At 34.8% G+C, this 25,390-nt stretch overlaps 1 protein-coding gene across 5 annotated transcripts in view; it reads left to right on the forward strand.

Moving 5' to 3' along the window:
• The window catches only part of LOC115512583 (UDP-glucuronosyltransferase 2A1), a 68,087-nt gene extending 43,152 nt beyond the window's left edge, over window positions 1–24,935 (forward strand). For 2 of the 5 annotated variants that reach the window (XM_030313749.1, XM_030313748.1), the window contains exons 2-6: window positions 12,773–12,921; window positions 15,369–15,500; window positions 17,690–17,777; window positions 19,023–19,242; window positions 23,332–24,935. In XM_030313749.1, coding sequence (XP_030169609.1) covers window positions 12,773–12,921; window positions 15,369–15,500; window positions 17,690–17,777; window positions 19,023–19,242; window positions 23,332–23,611 — 869 coding nt within the window. In that variant the 3' untranslated portion in view covers window positions 23,612–24,935. Of the gene's footprint in view, window positions 1–1,108; window positions 1,855–12,772; window positions 12,922–15,368; window positions 15,501–17,689; window positions 17,778–19,022; window positions 19,243–23,331 lie in introns of those variants that run through there. The other 3 variants (XM_030313750.1, XM_030313746.1, XM_030313747.1) reach the window with 2 other exon arrangements.
• Window positions 24,936–25,390: the final 455 nt, after the last annotated feature.

Consider the following 25,390-nt stretch of genomic DNA (forward strand, 5'->3'; position numbering starts at 1 on the left):
TCACACACTGAAGGTCAAAAACTTTTCCATAGCTACTACTTATCTAACATTTTGTGGTTTTGCTAGTCATATCCATTACTCCGGTTGGTCAAACTACAAACTGAGCACTTCTTTGTTTTTTAAGACTCATTCTGTGATTTCCATTCACAAACCAATATTATATTTTCCCTGACACTCATCAAATCTTGTTTTCCTAATATTTACTTTTAGCCTCTTACAGATTGTTTTTTCCCTACCACTCAAATCCTATTTAGATTCTGGAAGAGTTTTATTATAGGACACATATGATCATTTTCTGGACATGATTTGAAAATCTGAGTAGACCTCTTTTGTGGAAATTAAAATTGAACCCAGAGTATGGCACTCAAGACTCTCCAAAGTGCTCTGTTTTAACTAGTATTTTCTTTGTCTATACTGTTCTGTGTTAGCCTTGACTCTATGCATACTGAACTGATAACTGCATACTTAAATGGCCATCATTTCCACATCATCATTCTTTTTCTCCTTGTCTTCCATTCACCTTCAGAACCCATCTTCTGTCATGTTCGCTACTGGGCTCAATGAAAGGCACCCATATCCTGAAGCTTTGTGAGATTTTTTTTCCACATTGGAGTGATAGCATCTTCTGGAGCCTGGAAATATTGTACCTTAGTATAATATTTAGTATACTCTTCCTATTGTTATTGTGATGTTATGTGATGTGTGCATCTTGTCCATATACTATCATACAACCAACTTTATGTCAAGACCTACATTTTTGTTTTCCCAAATTATCAATCATCATGTTCCATAAGATATACCATATTATTTACTAGGCTTTCTTAAATGGGTTCTATTGTAATTAGAAATTGTCCATTAAAAAGTATCATTTTTATTTTAATATATTTAAAATGAACTCCTAAAATGCTGCAGCCGTTTCCTCCAGAATATGTAAATATTTCATGCATTCTCCTAACAAATATCCTATAGTACTGTGCCCAGTGCACGCTATTGACAAAGTTCTCTACGCAGTATCATTTCCTAACTCTAGAAATTAATTTTTAACTTGATCTGTATCTAAATTGCGTCTTCAGCTCTGTGCTCTGCAAACATTTAACCTCTGCAGAGCAGTGTCTGAGGGAACCGCTGTCATGGTCCCTAAGAAGTGGATTTCAGCAATTGTGCTGCTGCAGCTCTGCTACGCTGGCTGTGGACTCTGTGGGAAGGTCCTGGTGTGGCCCTGTGACATGAGCCACTGGCTCAACCTAAAGATCATACTGGAGGAACTCACAGAAAGGGGCCACGAGGTGACCGTGTTGGTGTCTCCACAGAGTTTCATCATCGACTACAGCAAGCCTTCTTCAATGAACTTTGAGGTGATCCCTGTGCCACAAAACAGAGAGACTGCTGAGAAAACGCTAGATGACTTTTTAGATATAGCTGCTAATGTTATGCCAACATTGTCACTCTGGCAGTCAGCAATGAAACTGCAACAATTCCTTCTTCAAATAACTGGACATTTAAGACTCCAGTGTGAGAGTGTAGTCTACAACCAGTCAATGATGAAGAAACTCCAGGAAACCAACTACAATGTAATGGTCATAGACCCGGTGTTACCCTGTGGAGAGCTGATTGCTGAGTTGCTGGAAGTCCCTTTTGTGTATACACTAAGGTATTCCATGGGTTACACGCTGGAAAAATATTGTGGGAAACTTCCGGTTCCACTTTCCTATGTGCCTGTTACCATGGCGGCACTATCAGACAGAATGACGTTTCTGGAAAGGGTAAAAAATTTAATGTTCTCCATTTTCTTTGACTTCTGGATCCAACGATATGATACTCAGCTTTGGGACCAGTTTTACAGTGATGCATTAGGTAAGAGAGTGCTCCTCATTCTAAAGGAGTTAGGAAACTTAGGTGGTTTAAGAAAAGCCTAGGAAAATGAAGAGTGTATTTTTAAAAGTTTCACTTTCACATAAAACTTCATAAGTGATATCAATGATTGTTATCAACAACCAATTGGGAGGGAGAGGCAATAAGTCTTGGTTACCCTTTCTTTAAAGTCATCTAACCATTTTGTAAGAAACCTTGATACTTAAAGATTGTTATCAAAACAAAACAAAATATGAAACACACTAATAAATGTCAACCTAATGGAAGATGTATTTTTTGTCCAATATAGGGTATCACAAAAAAGTCTTGTATACTGAGTTTTCATAGTGGAGGAGATTTGACTTTTTATTGGTCAAAAAAGTGTAACGTTTGTTGTAAGAATAATATAATCTCCTTGCCTTATTCCAGTAATAAACTGAAAACTGAGCTATATTAACAATGGGATTAACTTTGCATGTAATTTATTTTGCCTGAATTGTTTCCCACAAATTTTGAGAATCATGGATTATTACATTCAAAATTTATAGTATTCTCTGTGTTGAATCTGAGTCCCTGACATTCTTACCCCTTTTGTAAATTTGGGATGAAGCTTCAGTAAGTCTTAAGTGAATTGTTTCATCGTAGCTAGTCATACTGAAAAGTTTCCTAGGATGCTTTGTACTTCTTCGGGAAGTACTACACAGAAACTTGAACAATGAAATGGAAAACTGTAAAAAATTATAGCTTTAGGTGTTGAAAGAAGCATGTTTTTTTTTTTTACTTCACTACTTACATATATATTCCATCTATTTTTAATGGTTTGCATTTTTCTATTAGGAATGGTTTTGCTTTGTTATTTTTACACAGATAGGTCTCATTTGATTCCATCAATATTAACTAATTTAACTCTCTGTATTAGTTTTGTAGGTCTGCCACAACTAAATACCGCAGACTAAGTGGCAGAAACAACAGAAATTTGTTTTCTCATAGTTTGGATGCTAGAAGTCCATAACCAAGGTGTTGCCAGGCCAGTTTCTCTTCAGGCCTGTCTCCTAGCTTGTAATGTGACCACTTTTTTTTTGCTATGTTCTCTCATGGTATTTCCTCTGTGGATATATAGTCCCAGTGTCTCATCCTCTTCTTATAAGAAGACCAGTGATATTGGATTAAGGCCCACTCTTAGGACCTCACTTAAGCTTGATTACATCTTTAAAGGACTTAACTCAAAATATAATCAGATTTCAATACATGAGTGTTAGAGGAACACAAGTCAGTCCATAACACTGACTTCCCAGTAGATACCTTTTTTCACAAATGTATATTCAAAGGAAGGCACTTTAAAAATCCTGAGGTTTATACATGATTTAAATCTATACTATGCCAATTTCACAGTAAATAATTTAAGCACCAGAAACACTACCTGGGTGTAGGCAGTGTGTTGGGCTCTATGGATTTAAAGTAAATCAGACAGTATCTTGGCCTCAATTCTATTGTCAGAAAAGAAATGCAAGACATAAAAACATAAATATATTCTGAAAACTAAGGATGTTTTCCTAGTTCTAATCAATAAGATTTTAGGACATTTGTCATATTATGCATATAGGGGAAAGTTATAAGATTCTGTATGTATAAATTTTATGGATTAAATGTAGTCCTTAGGATCTATGGTAATTTTTAAACTCTATCATCTTTAACAGGTTTGTTTGTTTGTTTGTTTGTTTCATTGTGTACTTTTGTTGATTTTCATTCTCTCATTTTCTTTACCAGGAAATTCTGAATGCACCATGAATATGATTTAATTCTCAATCTCATAATAAAAGATAACTAATACAAATGGCTAAAAAATTCAAACGGAACAAAAATATATATAGTGAATAATAACTGGCTTCATATTTCTTCTACATAAGTATTATTAACTATTCCTGTCATTACAGCAAGATATTATCTATGCATCATTAAGCATAAGTATTTATATATGTCTTTTTTTCCTTTTTTGCCAATAGAAGCAATTATTAAATATTCATTTTGCCTTTCTTTTTAACAAATATATATTTGACACAGAATATTTTAAGATCTGCATTATTCTTTACATTGACTTAATTGTAGTGATGTCAATGGATCTAACAAATCATTAAACTATTCATTCAATATTTACTCTCCTAGCAACTATCAAGTATATAATACAATATTGTTAACTATAGTGACTATGTTGAATAATAGATCCCCAGAACTTCCTCATCTTGTGGTTGGAATTTTGTACCTTTTGACCAACAATCCCCATTTGCCCCAGCCCCGAGCACTGTTAACCAGCATTCTACTCTCGTTCCCGAGTTTGGTTTATGTTAAGTGAAATAAACCAGACAGAGAAAGACAAATACAATATAATTTCAGTTACCTGTGAAAAAAGCAAACAAACAAAATAACAAGGCCATAAACAGAACAGATTGGTCATTACCAAAGCAGGGGTGGGGGCTGGGTAAAATGGGTGAAGGGAGGCAAAAGGTACAAACTTGCAGTTATAAAATAAAAAGTCGTGAAAATGTAATGTACAGCATAGCGACTATAGTTAATAATACTACATAGCATATTTGAAAGTTGTTGACAAAGTAGGTCTTAAAAGTTGTCATCAAAAGAAAAAAATTCTGTAACTACGTATGGTTGTGGATGTAAACTAGGTGTCGTGTTGACCATTTAGCAATATATGCAAATATGAAATCACCATGTTTTACATCTGAAATTAATACAATGTATGTCAATTATACCTCAATATAAAAAAGGAAAAGAAAGATCTAAAATCAATAATCTAAATTTCTACCTTGGAAAACTAGCAAAAGAAGAGTAAATTAAATTCAAAGTAAGCAGAAGAAAATAAATAATAAGAATTAAAGCAGAAATCAATGAAACAGAAAACAGGAAATCAACAGAAAAAATCAAGGAAAAAAAATGTGATATGTTGAAAAGATCAATAAAATTGATCAGACTCTAGCCAACCTAAACAAAATAAAAAACTTAAAAGAAAGGATATCACTACGGATGCTATGGACATTAAAAAGGATAACAAGTGAACACTATGAATAATTATTTGCCCACAAATTCCATGAAAAACACAGTTCCTTGAAATACATAATTTACCAAATCTCACACGAGGACAAGTGGACAATCTAAATAACCCTGTATCTAATAAATTGGGTTAATAATTACTCATCCAAGACAGAAAGCACCAGGCTGTTTGTTGGTGAATTTTACTAAATATTTATTTTTTTCTTAAACGTTTATTTATTTATTTTGATAGAGAAAGAGGCAGAGAAAGAGGGAGAGAGAATTCCAAGCAGGCTCCATGCTCAGCATGGAGCCCAACATGGGGCTCAATCCCATGACCATGAGATCATGACCTGAGCCGAAACCAAGAGTCAGATGCTTAACTGACTGAGCCTCCCAGCTGCCCCCTCTACAAAATATTTAATAATGACATTATACTAATTTTCTATAATCACTTTTAGAGGATAGAAGCAGAGGGAATACTTCCTAAGTCATTCTATGGTGCCAGTATTGTCCAAATATCAAAACCAGACAAAAACATTACAGCAAAAGAAAACTATAGACCAATATTTCTCATAAACATAGATCCAAAATCCTTAACAAAATATTAGCAAAGTGAATCCAACAATGTATAAAAAAAATTATATACCATCATCAGGTAGGATTTACTCTAAGTATGCAAGACCAGTTCACCATTCAAAAATCAATTAATGTTACCCATCACAAGAGACTAAAAAAAAAAAAAACAAAACAAAAACAAACAAAAAACACAAGAGGATATCAATAGATGCAGAAAAATTATTTGTTAAAATCCAACCCCAATTCATGTTAAAAATTCTCAGTAAATTAGGCATAACAAGGACTTTCTTCAACTTGATAAATAATATCCACAAAAAATGTATAGCTAAAAAACAAAAACAAAAAAGTTAAAAATAAAATCCTACAGCTAAAATCATCTTTAATGATGGAAAACTGAAAGCTTTTCTTCCAAGATTGTATACTAGGCAAAATGTCATCTCTCTCCATACCTCTTTAATGTAATACTGAAACTTCTAGCTAAGGGACTAAGACAAGAAAAGGAAATAATAGAGAGACCAGAAATAGACCCACACAAGAGAGTCAACTGATCTTTGACAAAGAAGCAAAAGTAGTACAATAGATAGAGATAGTCTTTTCAAGAAATGATGCTGGAACAACTGGATATCCACATGCAAAAAAAAAAAAAAAAAAAGCATGTAGGTACAGAACATACACCCTTCACAAAATTTAGCTATTAGTGAATCATAGATCTAAATGTAAAACCCAACACTATAAAACTTCTAGAAGATAACATAGGAAAAAACATAGATCATGTTGGGTATGTCAATGGCTTTTTATAAACAACACCAAAGACACAAAATAAAAATAATGAATAAGCTGGACTTCATCAAAATTAAAAAACTTCTGCTCTATAAAAGACAGTGTCAAGAGAATGAAAAGATAAGACGCTGATTGATAGAACATATTTGCAACAGGCATATCTGATAAAAGATTGTTATATATGTTTTTAAACTCTTAAAACTCAATAATAAGAAAACACATAACAATTAAAAATAGGACAAAGAGAGACACCTCACCAAAGAAGATATACAGTTGGCAAATAAGCATATATAAAGATGCTCCATATCATGTGCCATGAAAGAAATGCAAATTAAAATAATAAGATAGTGCTCTACATCTATTAGAATGGTCAAAATGCAGAATAGTGACAAAGGCTAAATGCTGGCAAGTTGTGGAACAGGAACTCTCACATTCTGCGAGTGGGAATGCAAAATGGTACAGCCACTTTGGAAGACATTTTGATGGTTTCTTACAAAGATAAACATATTCTGAATAACAGTGGTGACAGTGGACATCCCTGTCATATTCCTGAACTTAGGGGGAAAGCTCTCAGTTTTTCCCTATTGAGAATGATATTAGCAGTGGGTCTTTCATATATGGCTTTTATGATCTTGAGGTATGATCCTTCTATCCCTACTTTCCTGAAGGTTTTTATCAAGAAAGGATGCTGTAATTTGTCAGATGCTATCTTTGCATCTGTTGAGAGGATCATGTGGTTCTTGTCCTTTCTTTTACTGATGTGATGTATCACATTGATTGGTTTGTGGATATTGAACCAGCCCTGCATCACAGGCGTGAACCTCATTTGGTCCTGATAAATAATTCTTTTAAAGTATTGTTGGATCTGGTTGGCTAATATCTTGTTGAGAATTTTTGCATCCATGTTCATCAGAGAAATTGGTCTGTAGGTTTCCTTTTTACTGGAGTCTTTGTATGATTTTGGAATCAAGGTAATGTTGGCTTCATAGAATGAGTCTGGAAGTTTTCATTCCATTTCTTTTTTTTTTTGGAACAACTTCAAAAGAATAGGTGTTAATTCTTCCTTCAACATTTGGTAGAATTCCCCTGGAAAGCCATCCGGCCCTGGACTCCTGTTTTATGGGAGATTTTTGGTTACTAATTTGATTTTCTTCCTGGTTATGGGCCTGTTCAAATTTTCTACTTCTTCCTATTTGAGTTTTAGTAGTTTATATGTGTTTAGGAATTTGTCCATTTCTTCCATATTGCCCATCTTATTGGTATATGATTGCTCATAATATTCCCTTATTATTGTTGGTATTTCTGCAGTGTTGATTGTGATCTCTCCTCTTTCATTCTTGATTTTATTTATTTGGGTTGTTTCCTTTTTCTTTTTGATCAAACTGACTAGGCATTTACCAATTTTGTTAATTCTTTCAAAGAACCAATTCCTGTTTCATTGATCTCTTCTACTGCTTTTTGTTTTTACTTTGTTTTTGTTTTTTCTTTCTTTCTTTCTTTTATTTATTTTTTTATGATAGCATTGATTTCTGCTCCAATCTTTATTATTTCCTGTCTTCTGCCGGGTTGGGGTTTTGTTATTCTTTTTCCAGCTCTTTAAGGTGTAAAGTTAGGTTGTGTATCTGTGACCTTTCTTTCTTCTTTGGGAAGGCTGGATTGCTATATACAGCCCTCTTATGACTGCCTTTGCTGTGTTCCAGAGGTTTTGGGCTGTGGTGTTATCATTTTCATTGGCTTCCATGTCCTTTTTAATTTCCTCTTTAACTTCTTGGTTAGCCCATTCCTTCTTTAGTAGGATGTCCTTTAGTCTCCAAGTATTTGTTGTCTTTCCAAATTTTTTCTTGTGGTTGATTTCGAGTTTCATAGTGTTGTGGTCTGAAAATATACATGGTACGATTTTGTATTTGTTGAGGGATGATTTCATCCCAGTATATGATCTATTCTGGAGAACGTTCCACGTGCACTGGAGAAGAATGTGTATTCTGCTGCTTTAGGATGAAATGTTCTGAATATATCTGTTAAGTCCATCTGGTCCAGTGTGTCATTCAAAACCATTGTTTTCTTGTTGATTTTCTGCTTAGATGAACTTTCCATCTGTAAGTGGGTGTTGAAGTCCCCTACTATTATGGTATTATTGTCAATGTGTTTCTTTATGCTTGTGATTAGTTGATTTATATATTTGCATGTTTACACATGGGGGCACAAATGTTTAGAATTTTTAGGTATTCTGGGTGGATAGACCTCTTAACTATGATATAACACCCTTCTTCAACTCTTGTTACCATCTTAATTTTAAAGCTTAGATTGATATAAGTATGGCAATTTCGGCTTTCTCTTGGCTACCATTAGCATGATAGATGGTTCTGCATCCCCTTACTTTCAATCTGAAGGTGTCTTTAGGTCTAAAATGGATATCTTGTAAACAACATATAGATGGATCTTGTTTTCTTATCCTTCTGTTACCCTATGTCTTTTGATTGGAGCGTTTAGTCCATTGACATTTAGAGTCAGTACTGAAAGATATGAATTTATTGCCATTGTGTACCCTATAGAGTTGGAGTCACTGGTGGTGTTCTCTAGTGCTTTCTAGTCTTTGAGGCTTTGGGACTTTTTGTTTTGTTTTGTTTCATCATTTCTTCCCTCAGAGAGTCCCCCTTAAAATTTCTTGCAGGGCTGGTGTAGTGGTCACAAACTCCTTTAGTTTTTGTTTGTCTGGGAAACTCTTTATCTCTCCTTCTATTTTGAATGACAGCCTTGCTGGGTGAAGAATTCTTGGCTGCATTTTTTCAGATTCACCATGTTAAATATATCCTGCCACTCCTTGGCCTGCCAAGTTTCTGTGGATAGGTCTGCAATGATACTGATCTGTCTTCCCTTGTAGATTAAGGACTTTTTTCCCTTGCTTCTTTCATGATTCTTTCCTTCCCTGTGTATTTTGTGAATTTCGCTATGATATGCTTTGTTGATTGTTGTTTTTTGTCTAATCTAATGGGAGTTCTCTGTGCTTCCTGGATTTGGATGCTGTGTCTTTCCCCAGGTTAGGAAAGTTTTCTACTATGATTTGCTCATATAAAACTTGTACCCTTTTTTTTCTCGGTTCACCTTCTGGGAACCCTATGATTCAGATGTTATTCCTTTTTTAATGAGGCAGCGAGTTCTGTAGCTTTTATATCACACTCTTTTGCCTTAGTTTCCCTCTTTTTTTCTGGTTCATTTTTCTCCATAAGTTTGTCCCCTATACTGCTGATTCACTGTTCTGTTTTATCCATCCTTGCCACCATGGCATCCATTTGAGATCACAGCTCAGTTATAATGTTTTTTATTTTGTCCTGACTAAATTTTAACCCTTTTATCCCCCAGAAAGGGATTCTACACTTTTTTCAATCCGAGCTAGTATTCTAATTATGATTCTAAATTCTGGTTCAGACATCCTGTTCATATCTGTTTTGATTAAGTCCCTGGCTCTCATTTCCTCCTATTCTTTCTTTTAGAGTGAATTCCTTTGCTTCATCATTTTGAAGGAAGAAAAAGAATAAAATAAATAAAAATTTAAAAATCAAATGAAGGATTCTAGATCCTAGGTGTGTTTTGGTCTTGTGGATGAAAGAAGCTTGGTAGAATAGAGAAAAAAGGGAAAGAAGAGAAAAGGGAAAAAAAGAAAGAAAGAAAAGAAAAGGAAAGGAAAAAAGGTTGGAAAACGTATGAAAATTTTTAAATATATATATATAATAAAATAGATTCAAATGAAATGAGGAAAGTAAAATGGAATAAAAAAATTAAAAAATACAGTAGAAAACAATAAAGAAAAATGTTTTTTATAAAGCATAAGATAAAATTAACCCTTTTCTCTTTCTGTATTCAAGAATAGGAAAGAAAAGAAAGGAAAGGAAAAGAAAAAGAAAAGAAAAAAATTGAATAGATGGATCAGAGAAAAGAATAAATATTATTGAAATTACATCCAGTTTGCCCTAACAGTCAAACTATGAAGCACTTTATAGTCCATAAACTAGCAGGCAGAGAGACTGGTGGTGTTCCTCTAGAGCACAGTTGGAACAGTTGGACGGACTTGGTATAACGGCTCTGTTCTCCACTAGATGGTACTGCTTAGCTTATTGGTGTGGATCCTTGTGGCACATGTACACGTGTATGCACATGCATAGAAAAGGTAAAAATGGTATCACCTGGCTACATAGTCTCTGGCAACAGAACTCTGTGGTCTCTCCCACCGGCAATAAAACACCCCTCCTTTGTCTCTGGCTACTGTCCACCCCCTACTTCTACACTGTCATGATCAAGCTGTCAGCCTACCAGATGGCACCTCTCTCCAAAATTTAATCTCAGATGAGGATGTGTTTCTAAACCCCTCACTTCTGAGGTCCCTATGGCTTTGACCTGCTCTGACCATCTGGGGGAGTATCTTGCCGAGCAATGGCCAGGTATCAGCCAGTCCACAGAAACATTTGTGTGACCGTGCTGCTGCAGATGCCAGAGACTGCGGCCAGGTGCCAGCCTGCCCCAGAAAAAGTCCATGAGATCATGTAGAAGCAGCGTCTCAGGGATTATGGTAAATCAAAACACACCTCTGGTGCAAAGCTTCACCTCCCTCTAACGTCTTTGTTCCAAGACCAGCAAACGTGGATGTTCTCTGGGGTCTGCTGAGACCTTTGCCTGTGAGGAGGCCACACAACCTCTACCAAATGTCTTTTCACCAGGGGAACTGCCTCTCTCCCATGTGGTCCGAGGACCCTTCAATCCTGGGGATTGGCCATTTCCACCAGAGCTCCACCAGTTATCGAGCTGTGGAGTTCCAGAATCTGTGCTCCCCTGTTTATAGAGTCCTAATCATATTTAAAGCCTCTCCTTTCTCCTTTCTTCCTTTCTTGTTCAGTCCCTTATGGGTATTTCCACTCATTCACTTTCTCTCCAGCTACGTTCAGGGAGAGTGCTTTTCCTGTACTCTCCCCTCTGTCTCTGTCCTCTCTCCACAAGCAAAAATAGCTCCCTACACTCTGCAGCTTCTCTCTCCCAGTTCACCTCTCTGTGCCACATACCTGCCAAATTCTGTGACTCAAGTTATGTAGATTGTGGGGTTGATCCTCAGATCAATCTTATAGGTGTGCAAGATGGTTTGTTGTTGCATTTCAGGGATGAGTTGAATTTCTAGCTACATTTTATGGACAAAAAGAGCAAAAAACTTCCATGTTGCTCCGCTATCATGGTCCCTCCCCTTATTTCCTTTACTTTTGATTGCCTTTGTATTTGTAACTGTGCACCACTATCTCAAATATAGAATTTTAGTCAATACTTTAATTTGGGTATTTCTTAAAATGTGATATATACATTATACACAGTAATTTCACCAAAGGAGTTGGTAATCAAGACAGGATGTCACACACATGGAATAAGACAACTAAAGTACATAAATATATTGACGTGAAGGTTGTGAGGTGGGGTTTTCATCCAATCTCTGGCAATTTCAAGTTAAGTTTCCTTGAGAAATTCCTCTTCATTATTAAATTAAGGCATCTGACCATGTAGCTTCAGATGTAAATCCAAGCACTACAAAGCAATGACTAGAAAGAGAGTCTATCCATTCTGTGTTGCACATGATCACCAAGTTTGCTTATAATCCTTAAAAAAGGAGATTTCTCATCTGAATTTTTCTTTATTTAGGGCAAAACATGTTTCCTGTGTCTAAAACTGGTTGACCTGGTCATTTGCAAACACTCGTTCTTCTCTACAAATCTTCTAAAATTAATACGTAGAATATCCCTTTCAAAAAATATAATTCAAAGATAACACTAAAATAACTGTGTGATATTGGTGACATGTATATTTCACATTCCAAAGGGGGTTGTATTGGGTATGAATCAGGGAATTCCTACTAAGAAAATAGTGGCAAATCAGTTGTAGTGGAAAATAATGGGATTTTATTGAGGAAGATAAAGTAAACAAATACTGGTAGGATTCTTAAACAATAGGAGTAAATCAGAGACTATAACAAGCTGGAAGATAGTTAGAAAACCATTGATAGGGAATTTGGTGCTGATATGCTGGGGCTAATCTGTCATCTGCCATTTAACTGGAGAGAAACAATGAGTATTAGGTTCATCAGTACATGGAGTTGTGGTTAAATTTTAGATTGAATTTGTAGTTGTGAAACTTCATTTGCATATTACTATTCCTACCCAAATATATTCTTACCTTCTCTCCTTCTCGCCTCTCATCCTTCTTTTCCTTACCCCCTTTCCTCCCTCCCTCCCTCTTTCCTCCCTTATTCTCTTCCTTCCTTCCTTCCTTCCTTCCTTCCTTCCTCCAACCCCCACCCCACTTTCTTTCTTCCCTCCTTCTCTTTCTCCCTCTCTCCTTATAATCTTAATTTCCCCTTCCTTTTAACATCTAGATGTGATAGATAGCTAGACGACAAAGATTTCCCTTTTTTGTCAGAAAATTAGTGGTACATTTTATCCTAAAAAACATATATGCTAATAACTTTCACTTACCTTTTTTTCATTTTCTCCAGGAAGACCCACTACATTATGTGAGGTTATGGGGAAAGCAGAAATTTGGCTAATCCGGACATATTGGGATTTTGAATTTCCTCGTCCATACTTACCTAATTTTGAGTTTGTAGGAGGGTTGCACTGTAAACCTGCCAAACCATTACCTAAGGTATGTCTATTACAGTGGAGGATGTTTTGTGTACCGTATGATATAATCCTATTATTTCTTTATTTAAAGCGTGTTGCCTCAATAACAGAGATATACTATTTGCTACTCCAAATCTATTTTACAAATCATAGGAGTCTTTTATGAATTATATTACCTTTTTGAACTTCACTTTGATATTTCAGCTGAAGAAAGAAGTGATTCAAGTGGCATGTTAAAATATCAGTGTGTTGAGCACCTGGCTGGCTGGGTCAGTTATGCATCTAACTCTTGATCTCAGCTCAGTTCATGATCTCACAATTCATGAAATCGAGCCTCCATGTCGGTCTCTGTGCTGTCAGTGCAGACCCTGCTTGGGATTCTCTCTCCCTCTCTCTTTGCTCCTTCCCCACTTGCACTCTCCCTATGTCTCAAAATAAACAAATAAACTTTAAAATAAAATAAGACATCAGTGTGTCTATAGTTTGGGTACTGTATGGAAGGAACAGGAAGCTACAGCCTTGGAATTCCCTCAGGAAAGTGCTTTGGTCTTCCTAACAAGTGTGATGGGGTTATGAGGTGAGACAGTTATGATTCCTTGAGCGATAACGATGCCTTCATGAGAACTCTCAGGTAGATTTCACAGACTTTGGTCAGTAAGAAGTAAGTGTTGACAGAAGACATGGAATTAGGTAGCAATTCTTGGATAACAGTGACCTTTACCAAGACAGAAAATAATTCACAGAAAAGCTTTTTTGAGATGACAAGGATGGATTCAGTTTAGACCTATTCACTTTAAGGAGCCAAAGGAATTTTCAGGTGGATATTTCTAAGAATCATTCAGGTAATGCGAGGTCTGGGTTTCAGCAGAGAGCACTAGGAACAGATTAGGTAAAATAATCATAGAACTGAGAAACCCAGTCACTGAATTTGTTCTTTAATACCATGATGCCTGGTTTCTCTGAAGTAGAAAGGAAAATTGTGTACCACATTCCAAAGTCACCAACAAATAAATACTGATAGCCAAAATGTTGGAAGAAGACAATATTGAGAAGTAAAAGAGAATAAGAGAAAAACATGATAAGAATATTGTATTTAAGTCTCTTTATCAATAACTGTCTTTATGAAAGAATTGAAGAGGCAGACACTCATTTGCTCGTGTTGCAGATAAACAAACATGATCTCTGAGGCAATTGCAGGTTAAATAGTGCTCTTAGGAGAGTTCTCAATTTCTATTTAGGGTAAAATGCACATTTAAGTTTAAATCTTATGGCAGGATTCTGAATATGCTTTTCTTACCACTCAAGTTATAGCTGCAGGTAAGCTCTACTGAGTGTTATTATAGCAGATAATGAACCAGTATCTAAACAGAGTTACAGAAAGAGATGTGACATATTCCTTGCTCACTACATAAAATCCCATACCACACTATTATACTTATCTTCCCATCCTCACTTTTCACACACACAAATTTCACAAAATAGTTCAGACATGTTTTTGTAAAGGAGGAAAAATTATTCCATCCCAAGCCCAATTACTAATACAAACATTTGGACAATATGGACACCAATCATAGCTTATATCTCTGATGAAAAAATTATGCCAGTCATTGTATACACAGAAAAAAAAAACCAATGAACAACAGCCAAATCAAGAATCCAAATCCAGCTGCTAGATGTGTAAGGCTTCATGTACGTGTGTGTGTGTGTGTGTGTGTGTGTGTGTGTGTGTGTGTTTATTCAATCACTGTCCTTAGGGTGGTAAATCAAAATGGCAAAACACCAATTCCTGGGACTTCAGAGATATTCTCCTAACATTTAACTAAGCTAAAATAGCAATCTACTTTCATTTATGACATCATCCTTTCCCTAGTAATTTTACTACCTTTAAATTGATAAACACATTGAGAAATAAATATAATTGATAATTGTAATAAATATATTGAGAAATATTACAGGGAAGCCACAATAGTTGCACAGGGCATGCATAACAGATCTCTAGAAGTTGACATTCACATAAATTACGATACAAAAGACTGTAATCCCAGACTTTGCAGAGCCCAACCTGCATAACTGTAAGTGGTGACCCAGAAAATTTTATTTGTCGAGAAATTTATATTTACCAGTGCGCTAAGGCTCAAGTTAAGGGCATGTCAGCTACTTGTGGGAGGGTAGACAAATAATGTCTCATAAATGTTATCATGATAGGACAATAGCAGAAGTTTACCTTTTAAAACATATAATTATATATGGAAGTTCTAAAAAATTCATTTGTAGGCCTATTAGTCAGGAAAAGAATAAACATGAGAAAAATATCCTGAATGCCTAAGAGAGAGTTAGATTGATTTTTTAATAATTTATTGGATCTAAATTGACATGGTACAATTTTAACACATGTCATGTATAAATGAGAAAACTTTTCTCCCCCTATGATCCTGCATATTTGCAATGAAAATAATTTTGTCTCTGTAGGAAATGGAAGAATTTGTCCAAAGTTCAGGTGAAGATGGTATTGTGGTGTTTTCTCTGGGGTCAATGGTCAGAAACCTCTCAGATGAGAAAGCCAATCTCATTGCCTCAGCCCTGGCCCAGATTCCACAAAAGGTTAGTACAACATTGGATCCTGGTGCATAGCAACTCTGCCAATTGGAGAGAAAGTGTGGCTAACAGTTCTCTTTCTAGATCAAAGTTGAAACACTGAGCATAACTAGTACCATCTGTAAGTAAAATTTTCTCAAAATATTAAAACGGTGTATTGGGGCACATTTGATCACTTGTTTAATAAACTTTTGCATTGCTATGGAAATACATCTTTTTATAGTATCATTTATTTTCAATGAAATAGAGATTAAAATGTTAAGATCCCAATAACCTTTTGAAATCTTAGGACCTGCACTGAGTACTCCTCAAATTCTCAAGAATGTTAACTCCAAGGTCCAGGAAAGGAGAGAGGTTCTACATAAAGTAGACAAGAATCATACTCAAGGATATACTTTATATCTCTAAGTTTTATTAAGATTTTATCATGATCTAGTTGGTTTAGAAATAGAAGCTTCATCTTTCTAAACTGAAATTTCTACAGTTAAACACAATTAAAAATCCTAGTATTATTATCAAACAGTATGTATTTTATGATTTGTGATACTCAATTAACTTTGTGTTATCATTATAGTTCGAGATTTCTACTCTTTATATACTCCTGTTCATTAAATACCCTAGAATTCATTATATTGGCATATTAGTTAAACTATATAAAACTCTATAACCGTGAGTGCACTAATGAGGCCTGTTAAACCTTTGAATTTTTATTTCTAAGCTTTTCTGCTAAAATTGTGCCATCTGAGAATGGGGAGAAAAAGGAACTCTCTTGCACTGTTGGGAATGCAAACTGGTACAGCCCCTGTGGAAAACAATATAGAGGTTCCTCAAATAGTTAAAAATAGAACTACCCTATGATCCAGCAATTTCACTGCTAGAGATTGACCCAAAGAATACAATACTACTGATTCAAAGGGATACATGCACCTGATGTTATGGCAGCACCATCAACAATAGTCAAATTATGGAAAGGGCACAAACGTCCATCAACTGATGAATGGATAAAGAAGATATGGTATAGATACACAGTAGAATACTATTCAGCCAAAAAAAAAAAAAGTGAAATCTTTCCATTTGCAAAGACATGGGTGGAGCTATAGAGTATAATGCTTAGCAAAATAAGTCAAAGACAAATGCCATATGATTTCACTTATATGCGGAATTTAAGAAACAAATGAGCATAGGGGGAGAAAAGAGAGACAGACAAACCAAGAAACAGACTCTTAGTTATAGAGAACAAACTGATGGTTACCAGAAGGGAGGAGTTTGGGGGGGATGGGTTAAATAGGTGATGGGCATTAAGGAATTCACTTGTGATGAGCACTAAGTGAGTCATAGAATTGTTGAATAAAATAAAAACTTAAACAGTGTGCCACTTACTTATATTCAATCTGAACTTAGTCATACAGAGCTCACCCCTAAAAGTATGTAACAAAAGGTTAACATCCCAAGAAGATACTTTATTAAATAATTACAGAAGGCAAACCTCTGTTTCCTCCTCCCTTCAACTTCAGAAAGAAGGAGAACAAGGCAGAGAGAAAGGCAGGCAGGCAGGCAGGCAAGAAGGAAGGAAGGAGGAAGGAAGGAAGGAAGGAAGGAAGGAAGGAAGGAAGGAAAAAAGGAAGGAAGGAAGGAAGGAAGGAAGGAAGGAAGGAAGGAAGGAAGGAAAGACAGAAGAATGGAGAAAGAAAAAGAGGCAGATGGAGGGAGAGAAGGAAGAAGGAAAGAAGGAAAGACTATCATTCAAAAACCAGACAATACAATTTTAAAGCTAATTATATTTCTGGAAAACATTGCATTTGAAACATGAGAGTTAGGATGGCCTTATGACATAAATAAATTTACACAGTATTCATGTTTATTTTAATGTTTTTTAGAACCTCCACACTCTGGTTGATTAAATTAGTCTTTTCTTTTCTCTCTCTTCACTTACAATCTCACACCTCAATACTTTGAGTGACAAATATAAAAATGATAAAACTATATTTAATAGACTATTAGCACAAGCCCTTTTTGACAACGTTGATGTAAACAGTCCCACTATATCTCCATGTTTGCAAACTATCCCTTATGTCCACTTTTCTCACTATCACATAAAGTAGTGGTGGGCTACATGACTTATAAATAACTCTCTAGCCTTAAGATGACTTCATTCTGTGTTTTCACTTGCAAAATTAAAGTACCGTCTTCCACAGGTTTTATGGAGATACAAAGGAAAGAAACCAGCCACATTAGGAGCCAATACTCGGCTCTATGATTGGATACCCCAGAATGATCTTCTTGGTAAGACTGAAGAGAAAAAAAGCTGTACAATTGGAAATGGACAAGTAAAGTGACTGTTTAACAACAAACAAATTCAATAAGTATGTAATTGAAAATGTCACATTTTAGGCTAAAATGAAAAACACAAGAAACAACAAGTGTTGGCAAGGGTGTGGAGGAAAAGGTACTCTCTTGCATTGTTAGTGAAAATGCAAACTGGTGCAGACACTCTGGAAAACACTATGGAGGTTCCTCAAAAAAAAAAAAAAAAAAATAGACCTGCCATATGATTCGGTAATCACACTACTGGCCATTTACCCAAAGAATATAAAAACAATAATAAAAGGGATACATGCACCCCTATATCTATAGCAGCATTATTTACAGTAGCCAAGGTATGGAAGCAGCCCAAGTGTAACCGATGGATGAATGGATGAAGATGTGGTATATTTACACAATGGAATATTATTTAGCCATAAAAAAGAATTAAATCTTGCCATATGCAAAGACATGGATGGATCAAGAGAGTGTAATGCTAAGAGAACTGAGTCAGAGAAAGACAAATGCCATACAATTTCACTCATATGAGGAATTTAAGAAACAGCAACAAAAGAAATGAGCATAGAAAAAATAAAAGAGAGACAATGCAAGAAACAGACTTAACTACAGAGAACAAATGGATGGTTACCAGAGGGGAGGTGGGGGAGGGGTAGATCAAACAAATGCTGGGGATTAAGGTGTGCTGTTATGGTGATGAGCACTGGGTGAAATATGGAATTACTGAATCACTGTGTTGTATACCTGAAACTAATAGAACACTGTATGTTAACCATACCGGAATTTAAAATAAAATTTAAAAAATAAATTAAAAACTAAAGCTAGAAAAAATAATAAAATGTTACATTTTACTTACACTTTCAAAGCAGAAATAATTTGAGAATTGGCTGTAGATTTTATAGATTCAATGCTTTCTTCGGTTCACAAAAGAGCATCTTCAATTCAGATTCTCATTATTCTTCAAGTTTCAATCTCAGTTCAGGTGTTACTTCCTCAAGCAAATCTTTCTGCACAATGCAGAGGGAACTAATTCCTCCTTTCCAGGGATCATTTTCTATGTGCATAGAAATAGCCCATGTGCTCAGCTTTTGTGGAAAATGCTGCTTTCTTCATTGACTTACCCTTAGTTTTTTCCCTGTCTCTTCCTGAAACTCTGTTAACCTGTCTTAATGAAATCCTCACCCACTTCTCACCCAATTTCCGACCTAGGTCATCCCAAAACAAAAGCTTTTATCACTCATGGTGGAACCAATGGGATCTATGAAGCTATTTATCATGGGGTTCCTATGGTGGGAGTTCCCATGTTTGCTGATCAGCCTGATAATATCGCTCACATGAAGGCCAAAGGAGCAGCTGTGGAGGTGAACATAAACACAATGACAAGTGAAGATCTGCTCAATGCCTTGAGAACAGTCATTAATGAACCTTCGTAAGTACTACTGCTTTTAAAGGCTTACCATTGTTTATACTGCCCATCACTCCTGGAAAAACGTCCAATGTCTCATGCCTTTTAACTGACGTATTTTCAAATAGCAATCATAAAATTATCAATATAAGAACCACTCTATTATTTCATTTCCCATACACTGGAGTAATTTGCTGAAATTGCAAAAAAAGACTAATACTTCAAATATTTTATCAATGTAATTTCAAAATCAATAATTTCCATGATGACATAAACTCCCAGATATTTTTTAATAATCTGCTTATATGTATAGACACACATATATATGCTTATTTAAATAGTATAACCATTCAGTAAGTACAAAATTGGAAGTAATAATTAACACTGTCATTCAAAAATACCCATCATTAACGCTGACTATATACCATTCTGCAGTTTATGAATATACACAGGGAGGAGAAATATAGAGTAGGCAATAATTTTATAAATATTGGCTATTACTATGTGTTGATTTTTAAACAAAATTTTGTATTTTATCTGATTTAGGTAAAGATTAATTACAATAAATCAATAAACTATATTGAACTTCAGGTATATATCATTATGGGTTTTTTTCCCTGAAAGATCTCACCAAGATTAAGAATTAATACATGAACTCAGTTTTGTCTTTATTTTTAACTATTTATTTTTAATTTTAGCAATAGTTGAACTCCTGCTATAGAAATAATCTCTAATATGTATTACTTAAAATTTTAATTTGTTGGCGTGCCTGAGTGGCTCAGTCAGTTAAGCAGGTGATTCTTGATTTCAACTCAGGTCATGATGTCACAATCCTGGGATCAAGCCCTATGTTGGGCCCTGCATGTCCCCCCACTCGTGATCTCCCTCTCTCTCTCCCCCACCTCCAAATTCTTTTTTAACATGTCAATATGTATGCCACTTATTTTCCTCATATTTACTCTTTTGGCTGTATCTTAAGGGAATCTGGATTTGCCATTGATTCAGAGATTTTTTTACTCCAAAATATTTTGGATTCATTCTTAACTGAATATATTGTATGAATTCCCTCAGAACATGTTTAGCCTTATTTGCTGAATGCCTTGATATAAGAATGACACCTCTCTGAATATAATATATTTAGCTCTCTCTTTTCTTCAGAACTGTGTAAATATTACTCATGGTATTCTGGCTTTAACTCCTTCTCTAAGAACTTGAGGCTTGTCTGATTATTTTTGGTTGTTTCTTTTTCAGTTTGGAAAAAAAATCATCTTTTTTTCTAAATTCAGAAACCTAGTTAATGATGTATCTTTATCCGTTATTGTCTACACTTTTCCTGGGTTATGGTATGTCCTTTCAATACTGTTAATCTAGAATAAAAAATATTTATTTTTTTTTCTTCTCAGAAAATTTTTTTGTTTGTTATTTATTAGAATGTTTGTTCCATTTTTTTTCTCTCTATTTCAGAGACATCAAAGTTCAATGTCCTCTATGTTAAAATATTTTGGATTGTTTTGCTTCTGTGTTATTTTCTAAGTGTCCTAATATTTTTTACTTTTCTTAACTCATTGAGATTTCCTCAAACAATCCATAATTAGTAAATTTACTTTTTGCCATTAAAAAATTACTGTTTCTAATTTCATTATTAATCCTTTAAGGAGGTATTTTAACCATTCAAACTGCCTATTTCTATCCTTTATCACTGTTTTTTGTTTTATAACTTGATTTTTTAATCTTTTGTTGATCACCATTGCATTCTTATTAAAATTCAACTCTCCTTAAGATATGTATTATGCCTAACTACATTCTGAGTCCATCATTTTTATGTTTCCCCCCAATATTGTATATTTTTTCATCTAGCTCTCTCAGTGTTTGTTCTGAATTTGTACAGGTGTCTTGTATTTAAACTTGTTTCCAGGTTATCTGAGACTCCATTATTTTATTCAGAGGCAAAACTCAAAGGATAGTTATCACATTCTGTTTATATTACTGAAATCTGAAATTCAGGAGGTAGAGGAGAAGGTAAACTCAAAGGCAATGTTGTGCAGCTTTTTTTTTTTTTTTTTTTTTTGGTGGAACTAATCTATGTAAAACCATCTATTCAAAGCCCTACTTGCAGGATTTTTTAGACAAAGGGGTCAAGGTATTGATTCCCAAGCGGGAGAACACTCAATGTTTGCTTTATATCCAACTTAAAAAGTCAGTGCTAGTAGTTCATTTTCCCCTCTCACACACATTCCAATCAAATGATTTTTATTAAATGCATTTTAAGTCTTAATTTTCAAAATAGTCTTGGTATCATCAATTCAGGATCTGGATCTAGGGTTAAGAGCTTCATCAAGGCTTACTATGATCTTCTGTTTCTCATAAATGATGATCTCGATGTCTAATGCATTAGACTTGCTGGGTTGTTAATTGCTGACAATGTGGTTCCTTTTACTAAATATCAGAGTAAGTCAGTTCTGTAATTTTTTAAAACTCTACTTTATTGCATAGAATGCCAGTAAATTTTATTGTAAATTTGGAAACTATTGACGCAAAAGATAGAAACATAAGTAATCAGAATTTTCCAGTAAAATACCTAAAATTATTTCTTTTGAAATATCTTACCATTAACTCTAAACCTAATTCTAATTCTGAAATTATCTGGGAACAAAAGGGTTTACTGTAGAGTGTATATATGGATATATTTAGTTTCCATTTTTCTTAATCCATAAAGGAATTAAGGAACACAAAAGATTACACTTAAATACATAAACTATAGTAATTTTAATTAATTGAGTGTTTTGAGATAACAGTCATATAACATTAGTGTATAATAAAATATTAAATGATCATTTTAAGTATGAGCAAAGGTCTTTCTTTTCACATTGATAGGAAAGTATATTTTACAAATGCAAGTTTATCTATCTAGTATATATGTATTTCAGATTTTAAATCTCTGTCTATAAATGGAGAAAACCTTGAACAAAAATATGATTTGGAAAAATAGGCATTTATTGCCACCACAGTTTGCCTGAAATGTTTTAGGATGAGCTATGTGAAATACTACTTAACCCTACCTATATTACAATCCAATTGAAATAGTATGACTATCCTTTCTCCCTGCACACCAAAAAAGAATACAAGTAAATTACCCCCTGCTACTGGATCTAGCATACCATGTTCACTGGTGATTGATGATCACATTCCTCCTTTTCCAATCCCAAATGTCCAACTCACATCAGGACATCTCTTCGCATTTCACCAACCTTCCCTTAGCTTCATGTCTCCATTTGGAACTTTTATTTCTAACACAAAACCAAAATAAAATATACTAATTCTGGCTCACCAGCCAAGAAATGTCCAGTGAAGACATTACTTGCCTTTCAAATACATACTTATTCCCATTGTTGTTTGAGAGATTAGAGTTGTTAAAACTCTATATAACTATTGCTACAGTGATGTCACATTGATTAGGGGCAATAATTCTAACGAGATATTTCTATTTATCTGAAAAACTCAAAGTTCATGTCCTTGATACTTCCAAAATTACCCTATTATCTTTACCCAATCTTGATATTGCCTATATAGACACTGTGTTTCGCATTACAAAAACACAAGTGCGTGCAGCAGAGGAATTATCAGAGTCAAGGTCTTAGACACCGAAGAAATGGTTTACTTATGTTAATTATCAGTTACTTGTCTATCGTCATGAACTAGCCAGAGATTAGAGACCATGCTTATGGAACTTCTTATGGATATTTTCCCACAATATTGGGTTATTCACAGTCTTGGTTTTGGAACGGTCCTGGAAACTATACTTTACACAAGACCAAAATTGCTCCTTGGAAAAATTAGGCTATACTTTTGTAACAAATTTATTCCATCTCTTATGTTTGCATTTCACCGCATTCTGTTAAGAATATATTTCTTCTACATCCTCTCTTAACACCTCTTTTAAGATTCTATACAATCAACAAAGTTAATGTCTCACAAAGAATGAATTTTTTCTCAAGGTATCTATGGCCTTTGGCTTAATTAACATATAACACGCATGACATATTGCCTATAATGAGAAGAAAACCTTTTTCTAATTTCTATGTAATTTCTCATTTGTCTATTTTTGCCTACCAGTTATAAAGAGAATGCTACAAGGTTATCAAGGATTCAACATGATCAACCTGTAAAGCCCCTAGATCGAGCAGTCTTCTGGATAGAGTTTGTCATGCGTCACAAAGGAGCCAAGCACCTGCGTCCAGCTGCCCATGACCTCACCTGGTTCCAGTACCATTCTTTCGATGTGATTGGTTTCCTGCTGGTCTGTGCAGCAACTGCTATCTTTTTGGTCACAAAATGTTGTTTGTTTTCTTGCCAAAAACTTGGTAAAACAGGAAAGAAGAAAAAGAGGGAATAGATCTTTCTAAGTTTGGCAAAGGCCTTAATGGGCAATCCTGTTCATTCTAGCCACAGTGACCTTAATGAAAACACATTATCTCCATCCTGTTTTCAAAATTCCCTTTCCTCTACCTTAGCTTAGAGATAAAGCCTAGAATTCAACAGGATCATTAGCTAGTAAACACGTCCCAGTCTTCTTTTGTCTTTTCCCAGGTGCCTTTACCCTCTTCTTCTCATTTTCCTGACACAGGGACACTAACAATTTTATGTATACCCTATTCAAAATATCACTATTTTTCAGTATGCTTAACCTTAGGAACGTGCTGGCTGACAACATGCTGAATCCTCAGGAACACACAAACTATGAGCTGAATGTGATGGATGTAGGGAACATAGAAGACTAAACTTCACAAGTTCCCCTAGAATATACAAATCAAGGAACCACCATAAAAGATTCGTATGCTATAATAAGAGTAATTATTTATTTTTGCATAAAAATAAGCCCTTCTGCTAGCCCAAAGCGACTGGAGTCAGAGCCTATATTGATAACTGTAATAATGTATCATTCTAGGGAAAGTCTACAAATTCCCACTGAACACACAGATAATCATGGCCTATGTTCCAGCCTGTAATCCACCAGTACTCTTGTGTGGACTCTAATGCAAGGGTCTGGGGACTTCCCTCAAACAAAAGAGATTAAGTGGGTCATTATTTGCTCTCAGGGACAGAGAATGTCAGCAACGTTAAAGATGAAGAGATCATTTATGGAAGAAATAACTAAGAAATACAGAAAAGACTTTAGTACTTTTATGAAATGTTTAATTAACAGTACAATTGATAAAGTTAAATGCCAATTTAGTATATTGAAAAATGACTAATGCACATAATCTATAATCACTCTTTATAATCAAATTTGTTCAGTTTTCTAGCAAAAACAAATATTTACTTGGAATATAAGATCATTGTATCATTTTTCAGTCTTTGTCTTCTACAAATTTAAATTTATTAATTAAGCATTATGCCAAGGACGTATGGTATTAGCAGGTCTACATGACTAAGGGCATGCTATAGTAAATAGTTATCATGCAAAGATCATATTTGAATCAGCTTTGCATTAATTTAGCAAATAGATTAAAGACTGCACTTTCTTTACCCTTTATAAACTTAATGACATGTTCTAATTAAAGTTTTAATTCCAGTATTAGCTGTATAGTTGAGGCAATAAATAACATCCATTGGCTTACTGAAAATTTTGAAATCTGTTGTCATTTCAATGTGGCATTTTGAAAACGACGTCCAATTTTAAAATAACTGAATGATATATGATACGTGAACATATAAGAATTTCTTTTTGAATATGTACATGACTGGAAATGCAAATAAATTCTTAAGAAATTTTTTGTGAAGGCTGAAAATGTGTTTGTTAAATGTTAACATTTTAGTAGTTGATTCATGTTGATGTGTTTTTAATTTTACAATTTGATTATGTTCCCAGAAGAGCTGCTTTTGTTTGTTCTATGCCCAGTTCACTTTCTGCTATTGGATTGCAGTAAATGACTTAAGGTCCAATGAGAGGTTGGCTAGCTATTCATGGTGTTGAGCACTACCCATGTTCAGACACCCATTTGGTTTCAGAGACTGGCCACCTACCACATAGAGATTTGTTTCTGTTCAATAGCCACTGCTCACCTCCTTTCTCCCCTCCTACTGGTTATCTTCAGGTTTCTTCCTTTGCCTGAACATCAGAAGGCAGCTGGCAAAAATTCCTGTTAGTTAGCTGTCTAACTGCAACATGTAT

Source organism: Lynx canadensis, chromosome B1 (genome assembly GCF_007474595.2).
Source record: "Lynx canadensis isolate LIC74 chromosome B1, mLynCan4.pri.v2, whole genome shotgun sequence".
Classification (NCBI taxonomy): domain Eukaryota; kingdom Metazoa; phylum Chordata; class Mammalia; order Carnivora; family Felidae; genus Lynx; species Lynx canadensis.